This window comes from Mustela erminea, chromosome 1 (genome assembly GCF_009829155.1).
Source record: "Mustela erminea isolate mMusErm1 chromosome 1, mMusErm1.Pri, whole genome shotgun sequence".
Lineage (NCBI taxonomy): Eukaryota > Metazoa > Chordata > Mammalia > Carnivora > Mustelidae > Mustela > Mustela erminea.
In genome coordinates this window covers 145,511,355-145,533,921 of record NC_045614.1, presented here as the reverse complement: position 1 = coordinate 145,533,921, position 22,567 = coordinate 145,511,355, and the positions used below count along the sequence as shown (strand labels likewise).

Below are 22,567 nucleotides of genomic sequence, written 5' to 3'. Positions count from 1 at the left end.
AAAGAATCAAGCATTTGTCATTCCTTTCTTATAGAACATGTACCTCAGGCTAACCAAAAAATCCATGAAGGGAAGTTTCTGTTTATGGAAACATACTGGCTAATAAATAAAGAATGATGGAATCAGGATGTTACTATTGTACAATCCCTGATTACTTTATGAATCTAAGAAATGGTTCTCAGGGGCCGACAATATTCCTAGCTGATGGAAGTACCCAGTAGCACACATGAGGCAGTACTGAAGAAAAAAAAAAAAATCTAACCTGTATTTGATCAAATCTGTAGATCTAGCCACTGATTTATAAGAAATTGAGGGAAAGAGAAAAAACCATGCTGAATGACACCATAAGAGTATGAGCAGTAAATCCAGGCAAGGGAAACTTCCATAAGATAAATGAACCTTGTGACAGGAAAAAAATACAACCTTGAGAAACCTTGAGAAACCTTGAGAAACACAACAACTGATTACAATGTGTGTCATTATTTGCGTACTGATTCAAACAACAAACTTGATACAATTAAGAGGCAGCTGGAAAAACGGGAACACTGATTAGAAATGTGATGAAAAAATTTGATTAAAAATTGATGATACTAACATTATTATGATGATTCTAAGTTATGATCATTATATTGAAGGCTATTTTTAAAAGAGTCCTTATCTTTTATAGGTTCATATTATAATACTTAGAGATAAAAACATGATGAAGTTAGGTATTTCTCTTTCCTGGTCAAATGGTCATTTCCTCCTTTTTAAAAATGTTTTAAGCAGTACTTTCCTCAGTGAATGTTGAGTGACCAATTATCATTTTTTATTTGTGTGTTGAAGTCTAAAAGTATCATAAAAGACCCTGGATTCCAAGAAAAGTCTGTTTCCAACTCATCTTGAAATAATCATGTTAGCCAGAGAATTTATGCATAGGAGAGCTCTTATGAGCTGGAGAAAAATTTGTAATAAATATTATGTATTAAATCCTCACTGTCTCAAAACCCACAATTTTTCTTATAATAATGATAATTCAAAGGGATTGGGAAGTCCTTTATATTTTCCCTCATTGGACTCACCAGTCTCCCGTTTGCATGTAAACTTCCTTTCCTACATATTTTCATTGGCCCGATAAGCCCAGTGAATATATCTTTGGTGGGATCCACAGCAGAGTAATACATCTTAGATAGGCAGATGGGATCTTTGTAAGTGGGTCCCACTTCTTTGGGGACAGTCCATTCGTAGGTGAATGTTTGTTTGGGTGCTACATGTGAAGCTGGAGGAGGAGGCACACCTGTGAGAAACATCACATTGGAGAGGTTAAGTATGCTTTCTAATGTGGTCATTTGAGCCACCAAGTAGACCGGGTTTAGTCCAAGACAACCCACTTCTCAGTTCCTTATTACGAATTAGAATGAAATCCTACTTGAATGGTGTCCCACTTGTGTTCCTGTGTCAGGTCACGGATGGGTGTGATTTCCTTCAGGAAGCCTCCTCTTAACCGGTCTGTGACTGGTGCCTGCTATGGTCTGAATGTTTGTGTCCTCCTAGAATTCACATATTGGAATCTTAATGCCCAAAGAGATAGTCCTAGAAGGTGGGGACTTTGGTGGATGATTAAACCATGAGACTAGAGCACCCACTAAATGGGATTAGTGCCCTTAAAGAGAGATCCCACAGAACTCCCTAGCTCCTGCTACCACATGGGAACACAGCAAGAAGTGTGAGACCCAGAAAAAGGTCCTTATCCAACCACGCTGGCCCCCTGATCTTGGACTTCCTGTTTGCAGAACTGTGAGAAATGAAGTCCTGTTGTTTATAAGCCACCCAGTCTGTGGAATTTAGTTACAGCAGCCTGAACGGACTAAGACAGGGCTGCTCTCAAAGCCCCTGATGATGTCCCCAGCACCTTTCATGCTAGGTTATGTGTATTTCCCCCACAAACAGAATGTACCTGAAGGAATGTGCCCTGAAGGAAGCAGTGTCTCTATATTTCCTTTGCTAGAACAACACCTGAAAAGAGGGTATAATCCATACATGTTCTATTGAACAAAACTGAATTAAAAATAACTTCAGAACTAAAAGGTAACTGCAGATGATCCTGTTCAAATATCCTGATTTTACACTTGGGGAAACTGAGGTCAGAAGGACTTAATAACTTGCCCACAGTCACACTGTAAGAAGTGGCAAAAGCACTTGTCTTCATTTGTCAGCCTGATATATAGAAATACCCAAATGCGTGCATAAAATGGAATATTTGTATTATTAAAGTTATATTAAAATGCTTATAATGCTAAGGAAACAAACAGTATAAAAATACAATGACAAGTATTTATATACTATGATTTCAACTACATTCAAATATATATTATATGTACACAGATGAAAGACTGGGGGTTATATAAGAATATCATAGTGGTTATCCATAGAACTATAGATAATATTTTTGGCTGTACTTTTTCTATTTTTCAAATATTCTAATGAGCATCTAATCTTACAATTTTAAGAACATTTTTCAAGTCTAAAATTCACCCAAGGGTGCCTGGGTGGCTCAGTGGGTTAAGCCGCTGCCTTCAGCTCAGGTCATGATCCCAGGGTCCTGGGATCGAGTCCCGCATCGGGCTCTCTGCTCAGCAGGGAGCCTGCTTCCTCCTCTCTCTCTCTGCCTGCCTCTATGCCTACTTGTGATCTCTCTCTGTCAAATAAATAAATAAAATCTTTAAAAAAAAAAAAAATAAAAATAAAATAAAATTCACCCAAACAGTACCCCGGAAATGTATAATTGATATAATCTCAATAAGTTCCTACCAGCATTGTCAAAAATCATCCAATTAAGGCAGGACAAAATTCCATATACCAGTTGGAAATGGAAGGAGAAGAGGTTAACTTGCTTCCTGGCACGATGCCTAAGAATGATATATGAGCGGCTTCCTTGGAAGTTTCTGCCTACAGTTTTTGCTGGGCAGTTTTCCCTGGCCGACCAGCACAGTAGGTTGTTAGATGTAGTTGGGTTACAGAATGTTGTACTCACTTTCACTCAGGGAGTTGTGAAGTGAGGTATAGTATGTGCCTTCGTTGTTCTTGCTGACCCTCACCCCAACTGGCTCAATACTGAGGGGATATGCTCCTTTGTTATGGAAAGTGACTCTGATGGTATCGTCCACCTCTGCCCAAATGACAGGACCTAGGGACAAAGAGAGCAATATTAGTCTTCCTTGGCGTATAACAAACAGAATACGTAAGACAGTTGTTTATTTTGGCTTGTCCTCTGGCAGAAACTGCTGGCAGCAACATCTTGTTTCTGGCAAATGGAACACCTGCTTTTTTTTGGTTTTGTTTTTGTTTTTTGTTTTAACGTCTGTTATCAACTTGACATGGTGAGGCTAGAAAGAATAAGGGCTTTCTGATTTATCTTCAGGTTAAGGAAATTTGTTATCATTTTCATCCAAGTTGGTTCACCAGCTTTATACATCGACAAGAAATTATTAGAAGTCTATATTCCTCATCCTAGCCTTCTGCTGGCCAGATGTGTGATATTTGTCCTGAGAGTCAGGGGACTGCTAGTTAAACCTTGACCACCCAAAGAGGGTAAGTTAAATTGTCTTGGATGTGAAGAGTAACATTTTTATGGATTTTCTTTCACCAAAATTAATATTATTACCAAATATAGAATAAAAACATATATAGTAGATATTTTATGCAATACATAAAATAGTATTTATTGAGAGCTTCTCGTGTGCTTTTCTGAGTGTTAATGTGAATTAACTCATTTAATCCTTACAGCATCTTTATGAGACAAGAACTGTTATTGTTAATTTTTTAAAGATTTATTTATTTATTTGAGAGATAGACTGTGAATGCCTGCCGGGGAGCAGAGAGAGAAAGAAAGAGAAGCCGATTCCCTGCTGAGTGCAGAGGTGGATGCGGGGCTCAATCCCAGGACCCTGAGATCATGACCTGAGCTGAAACCAAGAGTCAGACGCTTAACTGCCTGAACCACAAAGGTGGCCCAGGACTGTTATTGTTATTATTGTTCCCATTTTACACAAAGAGAGCAGGCAGAGCAAACAGTACTTTCAGAGGTCACATAGCCCATAGGCGAGGCATGAGGACAGTCTGAATTCAGACTCTGTGTGCTCATCCACTATATTCTGCCTGAAGGTTTGAGCAAGAACAGGTCTCTGGGTTGTGCCCAAGGTTCTAAGACAGACTCTGCCTTTTTCATTAGTAGCCTGGACTTTAATTCTAGAGGAATGTACTTTCAGTTAAGAATAGAGGCTAATGGCTTTGTTGTCAATTTATTTTATTTTTGTTGTTGTTGTTGTTGTCAATTTAAACCAAGTCATAAACACACATTTCTCCTTGCCCTTTTTAAAAAATCTTTATATACTTATTTGAAAGAAGAATGGCAACAGAGAGCATGAGCGGGGAGGAAAGGGAGAAGCAGACACCCCACTGAGCAGAGAGCCCAAGGCGGGACTTGATCCCATGACCCTGGGATCATGACCTGAGCTGAAGGCTAATCAACTGAGCCACCCAGGTGCCCCTCTCCTTCCTCTTGAAGGAAACAAAAAATCGTCATTTGAAGTCAGCAGAGCTTTTAATGATGAAGATTTACTATTGGTAATTTACATTGGTAAAGTAATTAGCTGCTATCCTTTAATTATTGAATGACCCTCCACATCCTTAGTTTATATGTAGAAATCATACTGTGGGTCCTGAAGTTTCTGTTCTTTCTGAGATTGGGTAGGTAGTCCAGGACAAGAGTCCAACAGTCACAGATATTCTGCATGGACTCACCCAGGATGCCAAGATGTTCCTCTTCAGGGCCTCTCTTCTTTCGATTTGTGAAGGAGGCATCTGTGTACTCACGATAAACCAGCTTTTTATAAGATCCTCCAATTCTTGTAGTGCCCTGTTCAAAAAATACCTCTGAAGCACTGCCAAAAGAAAAAGGGTTTAACACCGGAGTTGAGAGCAGAACAAACAGCAGGCATTCACATAGGAGAAATTGCAAAGCAAAATTATGACCAGTGCTCAGAGGCAAGGCTTATTTATGATTTGCTAAATATTCAGACAGAAGCAGCTGGTACTAGGCACCTTGTAGAAGGCTGTTCAATTAATGGGTGGGGTATCATGGTGTAGAGTTTTCCTTTTTTTCAAGTGAAGTGGAAAATTTTAGGATGACCCACATAAACCCCTAATAGTCATTAATTGTTCTATAATGGAATCTTTAAAACAAGTTACAAAATGTTTAAAATTCAGTATCTACTGTTCATTGCATATTAGCACAAGCCAGGTACTTAGGAGCTTTCATTTATTATCTGACACTCACACAATATGGCAACAAAGTTGTTATTATTCTCCCCTTCATTCTTTTTTCTTTTCTTTTTTTTTTTTTTTTTACAGAGAGAAATCACAAGTAGATGGAGAGGCAGGCAGAGAGAGAGAGAGAGAGAGGGAAGCAGGCTCCCTGCTGAGCAGAGAGCTCGATGCGGGGCTCGATCCCAGGACCCTGAGATCATGACCTGAGCCGAAGGCAGCGGCTTAACCCACTGAGCCACCCAGGCGCCCCTCCCCTTCATTCTTATAAATGAAGAAATTAAATTTCAGAAAGGCATCTGACTTGCCAGAGTCAACCCATTCCTCTCTTCTCCCATTTGATGAATGTATTGGACACCTGCTTTTTACCAGGAAACTTGTTATGTGCTGATGGTATAACCAGAAGCAAGCTGGACCCAGCCCTGTCCACAGGGACTTTATACTGATCAGAGAAGACAGACTATGAACTGATCAACATAATAACAAGCAATAAGCACAGGGTGTTATGGAACATTCTCCTGGGCTTAAGGGAAGCATTGGGAAAAGGCCCCAAAAACTTTCCAAAGAAAGTGATTTTTCAAAATGATCTAGAAGAGAGAGAGTCAAGTTAGAAAGATGAAATATATGTGGTGGGGAGAATGGGGTGGGTATTTACAAAGAAGCAACACACTGTGGAAGGTTCAGAGGAAAGAGTGAATGCAGCATGTTTTATAAAATATGACCGGAGCATGGTGAACGGGGCAGGGCAAAAGAGAGAGAAAGAGGCAGAAGAGAGAGAGTGAGACTTGGAGAGATAAGGAGGACCCAGTTAAAGTTTCAGTACTCCATCCCAGAGCAGTGGGAAAGCTCTGAAAGATGTGAGCATTCAGGAGTAGTATTTTAAGAGGATCCCTCAGGTCGGGGAAAAGTAGACAACTGTTGGAGACATTTAGGATACACCGAGGCAGTACATAATGAAGAGAGAAGGAGGGAGTGGTAACGTGGGGAGTCAGGGATGGTGCTCAGGTTTCAGGCTTGACTGAGGGATGCACAGTGATTGATACTATTCACACAGAGGAGGAAGCTCAGACATACAGGGAAGACAATAGGTTCAGATTGGACATACTGATTTGAAGGGACCTCATCCAAGTGGGGTGTCTTTTAAACAATTTTAAATGCAAATCTACAATTTACAAGATGCAGCTTTGGAGTCATTGCATCTGGATGTCAGTGTAGACTGGGACCTAAACATCTGCTTCAGGAATCACAGACCTGGGTGGAGGCAGGCCTGGCATGGACAAGGCATGTGTCATTGAGTAAGCTACTTAACCTTTCCAAGGAGCTTGGGGGCAAATAAAGCTCCCCTTAGGAGGTGATGTTTGAGCAGGGACTTGAAGCAGGGGTGTGACATAATCTCATCAACGTTTTGGAAAGCTTACTTTGGGTGCTTTATAGAGAATGGATAGTAGGAAAGAAGTCTAAGCAGGGAAGAACGGCTGGGAGGCTGTGGAAGTTATTAGAAATGGACAGTAGTTTCTGTGAATCTAAGGATACTGTCAAGAGAGTGAAAATAAAACCCATAGAATGGGAGAAAATATTTGCAAAACATATATCTGGTAAGAGGTTAATATCCAAAATATGTAAGGAAGTCATAGGCTTTAACAACCACTACCAACAAGAACAAAAACAAACGACCCAATTCAACAATGGGACTTGAGGACTTGAAGAGATGTTTCTCTGAATCACCAACAAGAACATGAAAAGATGTTCAACTTCACTAATCATCAGTAAAATACAAGTCAAAACCACAATAAGATACAACTTCACAACCAATAAGATGCCTATTATAAAAAAATGTGAAATAAATATTGGCAAGGAAGTGGAGAAATTGGAGCTCTTGTACATTACTGGGGGAAATGTAAACTGGTACAGCCACTGTAGAAAACAATATGGCTGTTCCTCAAAAAATTAAAAATGCAATTGTCACATGATTGAGCAATTCCATTCCTGGGATGTACACAAAAGAATTGAAAGCAGAGATGTAAACAATGCTCATCCTTCCATGTTCATAGTTGCATTATTCACAATAGCCAAAAATGGAAACAACCCAAATTTTCATCAACAGACAGATGGATAAATAAAATGTGATACATGTGTAAAATGGAATATTACTGAGCCTTGAAGAAGAACAAATGCTACAACATGGATGAACCATGAAAACATTATGCTAAGTGAAATAAGCCAGACTAAAAAGGACAAATACTCCCATCATCCCACTTGTATTAAGTGCCCAGAATAGGCAAATTCATAGAGATAGGAAGTAGAAGTTATCAGGGATTAGAAAGCTACTATTTAATGGATGCAGTCTTTCTATTTAGAATGATGGCAAAGTTCTAGAAATGGATAGTGTGGATGATGGTACAATTTTGTGAATGTACTTAATACTGCTGGATTGCACAATGCTGTATTTTCTCTTATTTAAAAAAATTAATTAATTAGCCAATTAATTAACTAATTTTTATTTGATTTCAATTAGCCAAAGTATAGTGCTGTATTTTCATGAAAGGAAAGCTAATGCATTGATCAGTCTCATTATACTTGGTATTTTCTGAGGAACTTGTTAAGTATCTGATAATTTTTAAAATCGTTTTCTTTCATGAACTCAAAAGTCATATTTCTAAAGGGAGACTCATACCAAAAACTTTAATAAATATTTAGCAGTGTAGTTACTCAGTTTAAGGTACCAGTTATAATGTTAATTCCTGATTCCATCTTTTGTGGATCTTTCTTTCTCTCTCTCTCTCTCTCTCTCTTTCTTTCTTTCTCTCTTTCTTTCTACTTTCTTTCTTTCTTTCGAGTCCTATTTTGAAATAATAGTCTTTTTCCTGAATTACCTTCCAGGGGCTGTTAAGTTTTCTTTGGTGAAGATGTCTATTCCAGAAGGTGCATAGTTCCAGACAATTTCCTCAGCAGCGATGTAGTAATGTCTAACATGTTTCCCACGAATATTGTCCTCTGATGAAGGCTTGTTACAGTCTTGGACCTGGAAAAAGGCCTGGAGACCAGCTGAAAGCCACATGGAAGGAGACATTGGTTAATGGAGCCAGTGGTTTTTCCCTCCTATTGCCTTGTAAACACTGCCGGTGAAATAACAGAAGGGAATTGAAGAAATAGACAGCTAGAAACAATACTAAAAATTAGAGTAAACTGCAGTAACTAAATTACTGGTGGAAAATTCAAGCAGTAAAACTTCTCTATATGGCACAGAAAAGAGATATTAAACACTAGTATTATTAAAAATGTGGTACCAATCTTTGTGGTTTCACTTGGGAGGTCTTTTGTTGGGAAATTTGGGACACATTAATAGATAATTAATGAAGAGAGGTTTGGCTTCACTTCATATTTTAAGGGCCAAGGTGGAGTGGAGGAGGAGGAATAGAACGAGCATATATGATTATTGTTCTCAGACAATATCAAAATGGTTATGCTCCCAGTGTGTTGGGTCTTCTGAGGCCAAGGTCATATTTAATAGGTGAGGTTATGTCTGAAGGTCAGAGTTAACATACCAAAAGACCCAGATTAAAGTTAATTTCTTCAGTAGATCAATATTACAAACTAGTATTTTTTTAAGAACTAAGAATGTTCTTATATTGAAGAGATAGAGGAGGAATTTAACTAGTAAAACCAAGGAACAGCTGGACTTCAAAGAACAAAGTTGGTTATATTTGATAGAACCAAGAAAAAAAAAACTATCTTTCAGCACCACATGCAAATCTTCTGGCATTTACGATAATGTGTATTTTACAAAGCTGAGAAGTTATATAGGGAATTAAACTTTTAGGACAGGAGTACACAATCAGAACCAGTTGTTATTTTCCTCAAATTAGTACAATTTCACATTTTATTACTTTATAAAATTCCAGTCTTTCAGTCCTTTTTATTACATTATGATGCATACTGTCATAGGAATGAAATTACATTACCAGTTCAAGGTTCAGATTATTCCTGATTCCCCATAATTACCTCATTAGTGGTGTAACTGAGACATGATGCTATTTCAGCTGACAGCTCATTTTGGGTAAAGATGCCTTACCTTTCAGGTGGTTAAGATTCTGACAGCTAAGCATCCATTCTCCAGGATTCTGGGCCACCATGAAAGCTTCGAAGAGGGTAGCAGGAAAGAGATTGACTGTATCAATTCGGTAGTTCTTATTAGTCAACACCTGGCCGTGGAAGAAGGCTGCATGCACATCCACTTCATTACCCATACCAAAAAGGTACCATCTGACTCTGTCCTCTGCACACATGGAGAGTCCCGGGAGACTTCCGAAAACATATCCATTCACAGCTGTAAGCCAAGAACAGAGATTGTGACTCACAGACATTGGTGCCTGGGACAGTAATAGTCATCTCTATAGAAACAGAATGAATTTGGGATGGAAAATACATGACATATATCCTGTTGCTATTCCTCCCTCCTGTACCCACATCAGACATCACTAATCAATCACAGCGCTCTTATTTTAGACCTGAAATCAGCCTCAGGAATTTTGTCAACACAGCATTAGTAGATGAACATAACACTGAAGATGAAACCTGTTTTCTTTCTCCGTTAGGAGCTATCCTCATTAGTATGTGTATTTATAAATAAAAATATGTGTTTATATTCATACACATACAAAATGTCTACACATAAATTTTTTAAAAGACTGAAGCTTATTTAGTAATCAATCATGTATCATATTGACAGGGGTAATATGAATGGCTTTAATGTTTTCTTTCTGCCTATCAGAACTCTGCCAATTTTCTAAAGTGAATATGAATTACTTGTGTAATAACACAAGGAAAGCTTTTTTCTTTTCTTTTCTTTTTTGAAAAGATTGGCAGAAAAAATTAGAAGAGATGTGAAGGAGGAAAGAAGAAATGCAGGGGAAGGATTGTAGGCACCAGTACCAGAGCCACAAAGCCCTAAGTCCAAAGGCAGGGTGATGTAAAGCCTTTTGAAGAAATTTAGGATCACTATTCAAACTCGGTGGTCCTAGAAGTACGGTGAAAATTGGTTCTCAGTAGCACCATGAATTATACAACAGCGGTACAACCAGACTGACCCAAACTAGATGTTTGAGTATCTTTTTCTAACATCTATTTTTGATTACTGCAGAACAGAGGCAGGATTGAAGTATAGAAAGAGGGCCTTCCAGCCAGAAATAAGCAAAAGTTGGTGAAAAAATTCTGTACTTTGTTAGTCAGTTATTTTTCTGCTTTGGTAGTTATTTTTTGTATTACCGATTTGAGTAAAGATTATTTTGAAGAAGCTAAACACAAACAAAATCTATACTTCTTGGTCTAGTTGATGTTAAGAGACGTGATTTTTTTAATGCAAATTCTGAGTGATAGAAAACTTTACTAAGCTCATTATTTTGTGTCTGGGGGCACAATTAAGAGCTAAGGAGAAATCTAGGCAATAAACAAAGCATTTCTAGAGGAAATAAAGTGAATTAAAAGTTAGAAGAAAAATGATGCAGATGAAAAATGTATGAGTAAAAGAAATACCTTGTAGAAGTAGTGGTTTGAACTATTTTCCTAAATACAGTTCAATGCTTTATGATATAAGTATAATTTTAAGCATTTAGTTTAATAATTTTAGGCTGCCTCAAATAATTTTTGGGATGAGTTTGGAGGTTAAACAAATATATAAATAAATATAACATGCATATACATTAAACCATAATTGACGATGTTTTCTACTTATTAGTTTGGGAATAATTTGTGTATCCAGTTTTACTAGGCACAGAGTTTTGATTTGATCTAGCTGAATATGGAGTGCACATTTAATATGCCTTTTTATCAAGGCCATACTAGAAACACACAACTTAGTGATGCCTGGGTGGCTCAATTTGTTAAGCATCTCTCTTCATATCAGGTCATGATCCTAGGGTCTTGGGATCCAGCCTGCTTGGATCCCAAGCATCAGGCTGCTTGCTCAACAGGCAGTCTGCTTCTCTCTCTGCCTGCGGCTTCCCCTGCTTGTGTTCTCTCTCTCTCTCTCTCTCTGACAAGTAAATAAGTAAAAATCTTAAAAAAAAAAAAAAAAAGAAGCACACTACTTATTCATGTGAAGGATAAACCTAGCAGACCTAATAGATCAAGAAAAATAAGACCAAAATTAACACATCTTCTATAATCTTACAATACATCCTGTTACTCTCCTGGAAGTCTTCATCATCTTTGTCAACTTTCTCTGGTTCAGAGCAATAGTTTTTAATGTTGTCATCTAGGTACCAGCTGAGATTTTCATCCACCACAGAAAACATCACCACAAATTCTTGGTCAATATTTTTTTCTTTTTCATTATCCAGAGAATCTGAAGTGAAAATTACTATTTTAGTAGAAGTTAATCTTTAACATGTATTTTTAGCAGGTGATTTATAGCTTTAAAGATTTATTTTTCTTATAAAGCACAAATCTGGATTAGTCACTTCTGTTTTACAAACATGAAAACACCAGGAAATTTTATGGTCAGTGTCCAGGGCGTGGAGATCCTCATATATCTGAATATCCACTGACCACATAATTATTCAATACTCTTTGGCAGATGTGAAGGTTGGAATTTAAAGTTGTGTGTATATGTTCTGGTCCCATAAGCTGAGACAGTAAGTCTTTTCAGGTAACTCATTATCCCAGTAAGAATTAGGTTTCAAGCTATTGAATTATGTCATCTTTGTCATGATGCTAGAAATAGATACTGTGATCCTGTATTGACCAACACAGTACAGATAGCTACAGAACTATCACCACGGAGTGCTGCTAAGGGGGTCATTTTCAGTAAAGTCATATATCTCTTCAACATCACTGTTGGAAATTACATAGAGCAAAACCTATCTTCCAGGAAAGCATGTTTCTTACTGTTTAGCAATGTGTGTGAATGCTTGTTCCATTTATCCCTTCTTTTTTTCCTGTCTTGCTGTTTCTTTCCTTTTTTTCTGGATTCACCCTCCCCCCCCCCCCCCACTCAACCTTACCTACTCAATCATAACATAGAAGAGTTGACTTACAGTTAAAAAAAAACAAAATGCCCCGTCTCTTGCCTTTTGGTCATACATTGTGATCAACAATGAAAAAAATGTACCTTTTTTACAGATTATTAAGGGTCCGATGAGTCCTGAGGCAATATCTTTTGGAGCATCAATGTGGGAATGGTAAATCCTGGTCACACAATTGCTATCTTCCTCACCAGGACTCTGGTCTTCAGTGGCATCCAATACGTATGTGTACAGCTCGCCTGGATACACTTTGTCATCTGCTTTGTGAAAATCTGTCGTGTTGTCAGGATAGATGGCCCCTGGGAAGCAATATGTGATAAAGTTACAACATGAATGTATTTGAACTTAAATGAGAGAATAGATGCTCCATTAATTTCTTCAGCAAACATTTATACAATTTCTAGTATGTGCCCTCTTGGGGATGTAGTGATGTCCTGTTTGGACACAGAGGAGTGAAGGAGTGAGAGGCTAATGTCTAAGGAGTCTGGAAGCTTCACAGAAAATTTGGTCATTATTATTTTTTATACTTACTGACTCTTAAGGGAGTAGTAATAGAGAATAGTGACTTTTGGTTTGCAATTTAAAGAACGACTTTTGTTTTGGGGTCATGGTATGGAAGCATGAGAAAAATGGCTACTCTCTATTATAATTTGGAACATCTTATATGATATCAAATTTTTGCCCATGAAGTAACTACAGATTTTTAAAAATTTTGTACTTTAAATTTTGGAAATTTCCAGAAACATGTAAAAGCCGAGAAAATAATATAATGAACTTCCACGTACCTGTCAATTGAACTTTAACAATGATAACTCAAGGCCAATCCTTATCCCTATACCCTCACCTACTCTTATCTCCATCACCATCGAATTATTCTAAAGCAAATTCCAGGCATCATATAATTTCATTCATAAATACTTGAATATGTACCTCTAAAGGATAAGAGCTCTTTTTCCTTTTCACAGAAACACAATATAACTACCATAACTTAAAAATGAGTAATGCCCTAATATACCATTAAATCATAAAAAAAGAAATAAGACGGCAGTCAACCTCCATGTTAGGAACATATTTGTTTGTTTCAGAAGAACAAACAAAGATATATGGTCAAAACAATCACCTTCTAAAGCAATACCTCTTTAAAAAAGAAAATTAATAATAAAAAAAATCTAATTTTATCTTCATTTCTAGACTTAATCCTTGTAATTTCAGTTAGCATGGCCTCCGCATTTTTGCTTATAATAATATCTGATGTTCATTGAGTTATTATTATGTACTATTATTGTCACTATTTTATATATGAGGACATTGAAGCACAGAGAATTTAAGAGAATTTAAGAACTTGCTTAAGATCACTCAGCCAATAAAAGTCAAAGCTGCACTTGAAACTTGGTCTATTACTTTCAGAGCCCTTGCTCTTATCCACGACAAAACACCACCTCTTTCACTCATCATTACCATCATTGAGTACTAAAAATGAGTTTATCCCAAGTTAGGATGGTATGGGACAAAGGCCACAGTATGTTCACACATAGGAACTTCAGAGGTGAGACAATCCCTCTTTCAAGTCCTGTTTCCTCCCTCTGGATGTTTGCCTTTTCTAGGCCTTAATGCCCATTGCCTAGTTCTCTCATTCTCTTTGGCTGGGAGGGAAGTCCTCATTCTCACTGACTCACTCATTCTATCAGTCTGCCTAGAAGTCCCCTTATGTTCACACTTGAAAATGCAAGCGCAATCGAGGGAAACAGCCTTATTATGATGAACCAAAATACATGTTAATAAAATCGCTTAAAGCTAAATGACACAGTGATAGGTCTTATCCCAGAGGGGAAGCCATAATTTACAAGTTAAAAAAGTGCTCCTACAGAGAAGCTAGAGGAAATTCCAGCTAGAGTATGAGCTGAACTTACCCTCATGTTCCTTACGGTAAGTTATTCCGTGAGGATGAAAAGTGTAGGGTCTAGAGGCAAAGTTTTTTAAGTGTACATAAACATTATCTCCAGTTTCAGCTTTGATAATAGGGCCTAAAAACCCTAGCCAGATGGGTTTTTCTAAAACCGTTGTAAAGGTTTTGTCTGTGTACTGAAGATAAAGAGCCTTCTTATAGATCCTTCCAATTCTATTTGGGCCATTTTGAAGATAGACATCGGAATGCTCCCTGCAAAGGAAAAGAAGACAACTCTATCAGAAGCCATCATTTCAGGGGATAACGTTATAATTATAACATCTCATGTGATTAAAGAGAAATTAATAACCACATCACATGAAATGTTTGCCTATTGTTGTATGGACGCTTCCCAAAAAATGGAGAGGAGAAAGTGTACTCATCCTGTTATTTTAACTGTGAGGTATTCCACCTCAGGTGTGTAGCAGAGAATCATGTGTGAAGGCACCATAAAATATGGTATATCTTACCAGAGTATTTTTCTACAGGATTTTTATGTTAAAACCCAGAGGTGTTATGAAAAAGAATACAAAATTAAAGTGAAATATTAAGATAAAGCAGTTAAGAGTTTACTCACAGTATACCTCTTTCAGCTACTAGAAAAAAATGAGTTTATAAGCAGTTAATCTGGATATTTGAGACTTTGGTGTGTGCATATGTTTTGTTTTCCTATATAAATAAAATTTATGATGCTAAATTAGTTTTATTTGTATTTGTATTTCTTTTAGCATCACTAAACCAAGATTAGCATTGGTGCATGCAATATGTGTGGGTTTTAAAATTACCTTTGGATTCAAATTACCCTTATGTTCTTTTAATCCCTTGCTACTGAAAATACTTGAACACTGAATATTTACATTCTGCTTAGTGGCTGATTCATAGTTGCTCAAAACTCTTCTAAAAATATTAGCAAATTAAATTATAACTGGGCAGGAAGAGGAGGAGAAAGAAAGACAAGAAAGGAAAAGAAAGTGAGTTTGGTATTCAAACTTTAAAGTGATGCTTACGTTGTCCTTAACAGAAGGCTCGGGATTGCTGAGGGAGAGTGATTAGTGTTACCCATTGAGGAGGACACACTTAAAACCTGGACTTTGGCAAGCCCTGCCACAAACAGGAACTCCTCCAGGGGAATAAAAACCGCTAACACTCAAGCTAATGATCTGAGGTTTGTGTTTCTTCCTATGAGTATGTGTGTATGTGTGTGTGTGTGTGTGTGTCTCTTGCCAACATTCACCACAGTGACCTTTGATTCTTTCGGTTGCTACTCAACCCCCATGGCGCCGGAAGTCTGAATGGAGAATAAACTTCGTCTTATTTCCACAGCTGTAAGCTCATCGGAGAGAGTGAGAGAGAGGTTTCCTTCTTTTCTTCAGGAGAAGAGGAGGGCTTGTCTGGGAGCTCTGGACTACTGTTGCTACAGAGTTTAAAGGCCTAGTTGTTCAAAATTCTAGGGTTGCAGCCTAATATTTCTTTTTCTTTTTCTTTTAAATTTATTTGACAGACAGAGATCACAAGTAGGCAGAGAGAGGCAGGCAGAGAGAGAGAGGAGAATGCAGGCTCCCTGCTGAGCACAGCATGGATGCGGGGCTTGATCCCAGGACCCTGAAAATCATGACCTGAGCTGAAGGCAGAGGTTTTAACCCACTGAGCCACCCAGGCTCCCCGCAGCCTAATATTTCTTAAGTTTTAATGTGCCTGGGGATCTACTGAAGACCTTAATGCAAGGCAAACTCCTGAACCCCAGCGCCATTGTTTCTGATGGTGCGCATCTGGGCAGGGGCTCAGGCATTCAAAGTTACTAAGAAACACCCCGGTGTGTTGTGTTGCAGGCATTCAGCACTGGGCGTGGGTAACCTGAATATTGAAGACTCCAAAATGAAGGGGAAGAGAGCTGCCTAATCCCAGATGCAGTGGGATTTCTTGGGAAGGCGAGACAGAAAGGTGGCAAGCTCTGTTTCCAGAACCTACCATGGTAGTGGCCAGGCCAGTGGTATAGTTGCATGAGGACATCTGAGTACTTCTGAGAACGGGAGCCAGTGAGCAGAGCTGCTTGGAGCTCCAGGGGCTGAGTTTGGGCAGCAGCAGCAGGTGCGGAAAACAGCAGAGCACCATGCCTTGGGTTAGCCAGAGGACTCTGAGGATGACAAGTATCTCATCCTTGTCACTGTAGAACGACGACGCCCCTTTTTGATGGGAAGGGCGCCAAGCTGGGCGTTAGAAAACAAAGAAGTGACCTCTTTTGCTGAGTTTCTCCTAATTGTTTTCATTTTCTAATTGTTTGAGTTTCCATTTCATTAGAATAAAATAGAAAAACGAATTCAGGAAGGCTCAGAGGGATTTCGAGAACATCACAATGCATGGGAAAACAGCAGGACAGAGGGGGTGAATTCTCCCTCCAACACTGCAGCATTAGCATGAACGGGGGAGTTCTCATAAGCAGATGTTTTAACAACAGCAAAATTCTGAGGCACTACAGGCTACTGAGATTAAAAGCAGATTCATCCAGTCGGGACTGCCGCGAGAAGGTTCACAAGAGTAGGATTTCCGTGAGGCACACAGTGAGAGCACGGCTCACGGTGCAGAGATGGAGTTCCTCTCCGGTCGCCCCAGCAGGCCCTGGCACACTCAGTCTTACACAAGCCCATCCAGGTCTGAGGGTAAACTTTCTCCAGTGTCTCCTAGTGGTAGGAGATCAGTCCTGATATTTAAATTCAGATTCTAATCCGTGTTCTAAAATGCCCTCTTGATTCACATTTTACGAAGGCCCTCAAATTCTTCGGGCTTCACTCAAATACACTGTGTACTTGTATTTTCTGAGCGTGACTCTGAAACACGTGAGAACATGTCACATCCCATTTCAATAAAATGCAGTGGGTTTTGTCGGAATGCCTTTGTTGCATGGAAGTTCCCCTGTCTTAATCCCCTCCTGATACAGGAGGAGCATGGCCTAAGCCTTGGGATTCACTCTTTGTACCCAGAGATTTGGGGGAGGCAAAAACTGCTTTTGAACTAATTGATCAGAAGTTATAACATTTTCAGGGTTTTTGACATTTGGAATTTCTTTTATATACACAGCAATATGTGAAATATGTTTCCCTTCTTTTCTTTTTTAATAAAATTAACTTAACCAAATTGGGAAATATTTCATATCATATGATATGATATTCTGAGAGAAGTCTATTTGATTATGTTCTGTCTCCAAAAGAACATCAAAGGATCATTAGAAGATGTCTATTTAATTTCAAGAGCACAGCTTAGGGACAAGAGTTAGTTACTAGAAGCCTGCAGGAAGTTTGCCAGTCAGATATTCAGTCAAAAGAATCCATTGTAGTTGATCTTTGAACCAGATAATTCATATTAATTGTAGTTCTTCCTGTTGACAATTTTAACAGGCTCTTTTTTGCTCATTACAACCACTAGATACTACCTCCCTGTCAGTAATCACATCCTTCTTTTTTATCCCCTCAGCTTCTAGAATCCTATAACCAATACAGTTTCTGGTAGATTCACACTCAGAAGTGAGTTTTTAATGGTAGTGGAATTAAAAAAAATTTTTTATACTGACTTAGTAAGATGATAATAATGCTACATCCTTCCATAAATTCAGAATGCACTTGAGTCGTCTTGGTTTATGTTTAGGCATAATTACTAAACTGTGGGTAATATATGGGAAAAGTTTCTGGATTCTTGGCTTCATCAGTCGAGACACTGAACATTAGTTTTCTATTGCCAAATAACAAATTATCACATAGCAACTTCAAACAACACCCTCTGATTATATCACAGTTCCGTGGGTTGGAAGTCTGGCACAGCGTGACTGACTTCTCCGCTCAGGTTATCACAAGGCTGACATCAAGGTGCTTTCTCATCTGGAGGTGCTGGAGAAATCCACTTCCAAACTCAGTCAGGTTATTGACAGAATTCAGTTCACTGCGGTTGTAGGATTGACACCCCCACTTCTGGGCTGGATGTAACCAGGCTGGATGTAAGCTGAGGACCTGACCCAGCTCCTCATAGCCACTGTACTCCTTCTCACGTGACCTCTTCCAAATGCAAGTCAGCAGTATTTTCTTGAATCACCTCAAATCTCTTCTCATTCTCTTCTTTCACTAGGGATTCTCTGGTATAGATTAGGTGCACCCAGATCATTGTCCTATTTTATTTTTATTTAGTTTTATTTATTTATTTGCTTGTTTATTTATTTATTTATTTAAATTCAATGTAGTTAACATATACTATATTATTACTTTCAGGGATAGAATTTAGTGATTTATCATTTGCATACAATACCCAGGGTTCATTACATCAAGTGTCCTTCTTAATCTCCCAGTTACCCCTACACCCACTGCCCCTCCAGTAACCTTTAGTTTGTTTCCTAGAGTTCAGAGTCTCTGATGGCTTGCCTCCCTCTCTGTTTTCATCTTATTTTATTTTTCCTTCCTTTCCCTTATGTTCATCTGTTTTTTTTTTCTTAAATTCCACATGAGTGAAGTGGTATGTATGGTATTGTCTTTCTCTGACTGCCTTATTTCACTTAGCATAATACCCTCTAGCTCCATTCACATTGGAAAAGGCAAGACTTTATTCTTTTTGATGGCTCAGTGGTATTCCATTATATACAATAACACCTGTTTCTCCATTCCTCTGTCGATAGATATCTGGGCTCTTTCCATAGTCTGGCTATTGTGGACATTGCTGCTATAAACATTGGGGTGCATGTGCCCCCTCTGAATCACTATGTTTGTATCCTTTGCATAAATATCTAGTAGTGCAATTGCTGGCTCATAAGGTAGCTCTATTTTGAACTTTTAGAGGAATCTCGATACTGTTTTCCAGAGTGGCTGTAGCAGTTTGCATTCCCACCAACAGTTTAAGAGGGTTCCCTTTTCTCCCCATCCTTGCCAACATCTGTTGTTTCCTGACTTGTTGATTTCAGCCATTCTGACTGTTGTTAGGTGGAATCTCATTGTGGTTTGGATTTGTGTTTCCCTGATGATGAGTGATGTATTTTTTCATCTGTCTGCTTGACTATTTGTATGACTTCTCTGAAGAAATGTCTGTTTATGTCTTCTGCTCATTTCTTGATTGGATTTTTTTGTGTTTTGGGTGTTGAGTTTGATAAGACCCTTACAGATTTTGGATACTAGCCCTTTATCTGCTAAGACATTTGCAAATATCTTCCCCCATTCCATAGGTTGCTTTTAGTTTTGTTGACTGTTTCCTTTGCTGGGTCATCACCTTATTTTAAAGTCAACTGTACCATCGAATATCATATAGACCATGAGAGTGATAGCTCTTCATACGTACAGGTTCTGGAGGGTTAGAGCCACCTCCAATGTGATGGATAAGGAGATGGGGCCTTTGGTGATATGCCTAGGTCATGAGAATGGAGCCCTCATAAATGAGATTAGTGTCCCATGAAAGAGGTTCCAGAGAGATTCCTAGCTTCTTCCACCATGTGAGGACGCAATGAAAGGGCTATGAACCAGGAAGAGAGCTCTTGTTGGTACCCTGACTTTGAACTTCTCAGCCTCTAGAAAAATAGATTTCTGTTGTTAATAAGCTACCCAGTCTGTGATATTCTGTTCCGACAGCCTGAACAAAGACTGATGGACATGCTGGTAATCAGAGACAACGAAGGGAAAGACAAATTGTTACCTAAACTCATCTTTACAAAAAGTTTAGTATAGTATTGGTGAAATGGCTAAAGCTCTGTTCAGTAGTCACTGCTCAGATTTATTTTAAAAAAAGATCACAGGCAGAGTGACCAGTGCCCTTTAGAGTTCACATGACTCTAGGCTGTTGCTGAAGCCACAGATTATCAGACCTATGTTGTGCAACTTCCCTAAGCACAGAGGAGACACGAGAGTATTTAAAACCAAAGGAATTCTCTGTCCCCCAACCCTCCTCCCCCACCATTCTCAATAAACTCCCTCTCTCTTCCCTCACTTCTGGAATCACAGACTTCTTTATGGAAGTATGCTTGGGGCAATGTTTTGCATTTAGTTTATGTCTAGTGTAGCTGATTTGATTTTTGATCATGAATAAGAGCAGAAGAATGGTGGGTGGGAACATGGAGTATAGAAGTACTTTTTTTTTTTTTAATGTGTTTTGTTTCCTATAGAAACTGCATATAATTTACATTGTATTTAATCAGGGAAAATACTGCCACTATACAAAATAGTTTGGTGGAGTCATGAAATCAGGTCACATTCCCAAGAAGAAACCACTACCTAAAAACCAGACTTAAAGCAATTATTGAAAGGTGTATTAGTTTTGTTTGCGATCGGTTATTTTTAGGTCAGAAACTTTTGTTACCGTACATTACTAAATTAATACCATAATGATTAAATATTATCATCAGCTATGCATTATCTTTTATTGTGAAAAATTTCAAACATGCATAAAATGAATGAGAATAGCATATACCCGTCAACAGAATCAATGAAATTGATTATATACCAATTATGAAAATTAGTATACTTGCTTAGCTATTTTTAAAGATATAATCTTAGGACCTGATGGTCATTGGGTTCATTTGTGCTTTGTCACCATTACAATACATTTTTTTTTAAAGATTTTATTTATTTATTTGACAGACAGATCACAAGTAGGCAGAGAGGCAGGCAGAGAGAGAGAGAGAGAAGCAGGCTCCCCACTGAGCAGAGAGCTGTATGTGGGGCGCGATCCCAGGACCCTGGGATCATGACCAGAGCTGAAGGCAGAGGCCTTAACCCACTGAGCCACCCAGGCGCCCCCCTACAATACATTTTTAAAAGTAGTGAGCATTAGTTATGGTGATAAATATTTAATTAGCATTATTAAAAGTGATGACCTCAGTATAAATTTCCATTGTTAAAACATCAAGAATGATACTTTTGCATTTCTGTAGGGTGACTTTTGCTTAATATAAGGTGGGGAAGGTTCACCTAAAACATGAAAACCTTTAAGTTACACAGTTTTTTTGGGGGGGGGGATCACTATAAATATCTCACATGTTTTGTACCTGTGTGATGGACCAAGCACTACACTAAGAGCTTTATATGCAGCCACTCTTCAAAGAACCCTACGAGGTATTTTTTAATCCCCATTTTACAGATTAGCAGGCTGATGCTGAGAGAGACAAATTGGATTAAATGTCCGGTGTCATCCAACAAGTACTGAGCACAGTAACACCATATTTGTTAAAATGGTGTTTGATTTCTATAAATGATGTTTTAAAGGATTAAAAAACATTTTATTCTTACCTACTAGTAATCAATAAGTGGTATGATAAACATAACATTTTATACTGCCATTATTTAAATTAAGGAACTTTTGCATAAACAGAAAATAAGACTGAATCCTGATGAGAGACAAAATAATAACCAGAGGAGATAAGAAGAAGTGCCCGGAGATCCCCTCAGGACTGAGGGGAAAGGAGTTAGGCAGACTTTCCCCCTAGCCAAAAATGCCCAGGAATTTAGAGATTTATTAAAGTTTCCTGGATTTCCAGTCCACATTTTGAAGTTTCTATACACTACAAATTAATAAAATATTTTATCTTATTGCCTTTATTTTTTAATTGATAGTTTATAAATTTGGTCTTTAAACAAATGAACAAGAAAAATAGTGACTTACTTGTCAACTGAAATAAGTTTCTTCTCACTGTCAGAGGCATAGTCCCAAGTTGTTTCAATAATTCCAATGTAATAATGCTTCTCTTTTGCCCAGGCTGAGTTACTATAGAAAAATAGAAAAATACCCAGCCACAAAGTCTTCATTTTTTTTCCTCTTGGAGCCTAAGAAGCAATGAGGTGAAATCAGAAGCCGGCAATTTTATGCTTTCTTCCTTTGTTTGCTTGATTGACACAGCTTAATGTTGCACAAAAGTAAATTGTTTCGTCAAAGCAAATAACGTTTCCCACTTCAGCTCAGTTCTGGTAAACTCAGAAAGAAAAGTTTTCCGTTGCCAGGCTTCTCTGATTACAAATAAAAAGTCAACAGTTATTGTTGGAGCCGCTAGAGTGTGCATAACTCTGCTTTCTTCCATTTATTGTGTAAATTCCAGGAGGGCAAAAAACATCGCTAAATGTTCCCTTTGTTCCTCGAACAATAAGCCACAGTACAGTGCCCTGCACGCAGTGAACTCTAAAAAATCAGGAGGAAATTATGCAAAAACAGTTTAAAACATATCACTCTTCACTTTTGAAACAGCTAACAATACTTAGTTGCAACTTGGTGATACAAAACATGATATTTAGTGTGCCAAATTTAAGTACCCCACAATAAGAATCTTATTTTGAAGGATTTAAGG

At 38.2% G+C, this 22,567-nt stretch overlaps 1 protein-coding gene across 4 annotated transcripts in view; it reads right to left on the bottom strand.

Moving 5' to 3' along the window:
- The window catches only part of LOC116592643 (ceruloplasmin), a 55,878-nt gene extending 33,527 nt beyond the window's left edge, over nucleotides 1-22,351 (bottom strand). For 2 of the 4 annotated variants that reach the window (XM_032345950.1, XM_032345958.1), the window contains exons 1-9: nucleotides 21,892-22,351; nucleotides 14,237-14,484; nucleotides 12,413-12,625; nucleotides 11,474-11,647; nucleotides 9,377-9,631; nucleotides 8,178-8,349; nucleotides 4,783-4,922; nucleotides 3,014-3,166; nucleotides 1,062-1,276 (exon numbers count right to left, since the gene is read on the bottom strand). In XM_032345950.1, coding sequence (XP_032201841.1) covers nucleotides 1,062-1,276; nucleotides 3,014-3,166; nucleotides 4,783-4,922; nucleotides 8,178-8,349; nucleotides 9,377-9,631; nucleotides 11,474-11,647; nucleotides 12,413-12,625; nucleotides 14,237-14,484; nucleotides 21,892-22,034 — 1,713 coding nt within the window. In that variant the 5' untranslated portion in view covers nucleotides 22,035-22,351. The remainder of the gene's footprint in view (nucleotides 1-1,061; nucleotides 1,277-3,013; nucleotides 3,167-4,782; nucleotides 4,923-8,177; nucleotides 8,350-9,376; nucleotides 9,632-11,473; nucleotides 11,648-12,412; nucleotides 12,626-14,236; nucleotides 14,485-21,891) is intronic. The other 2 variants (XM_032345965.1, XM_032345974.1) reach the window with 2 other exon arrangements.
- Nucleotides 22,352-22,567: the final 216 nt, after the last annotated feature.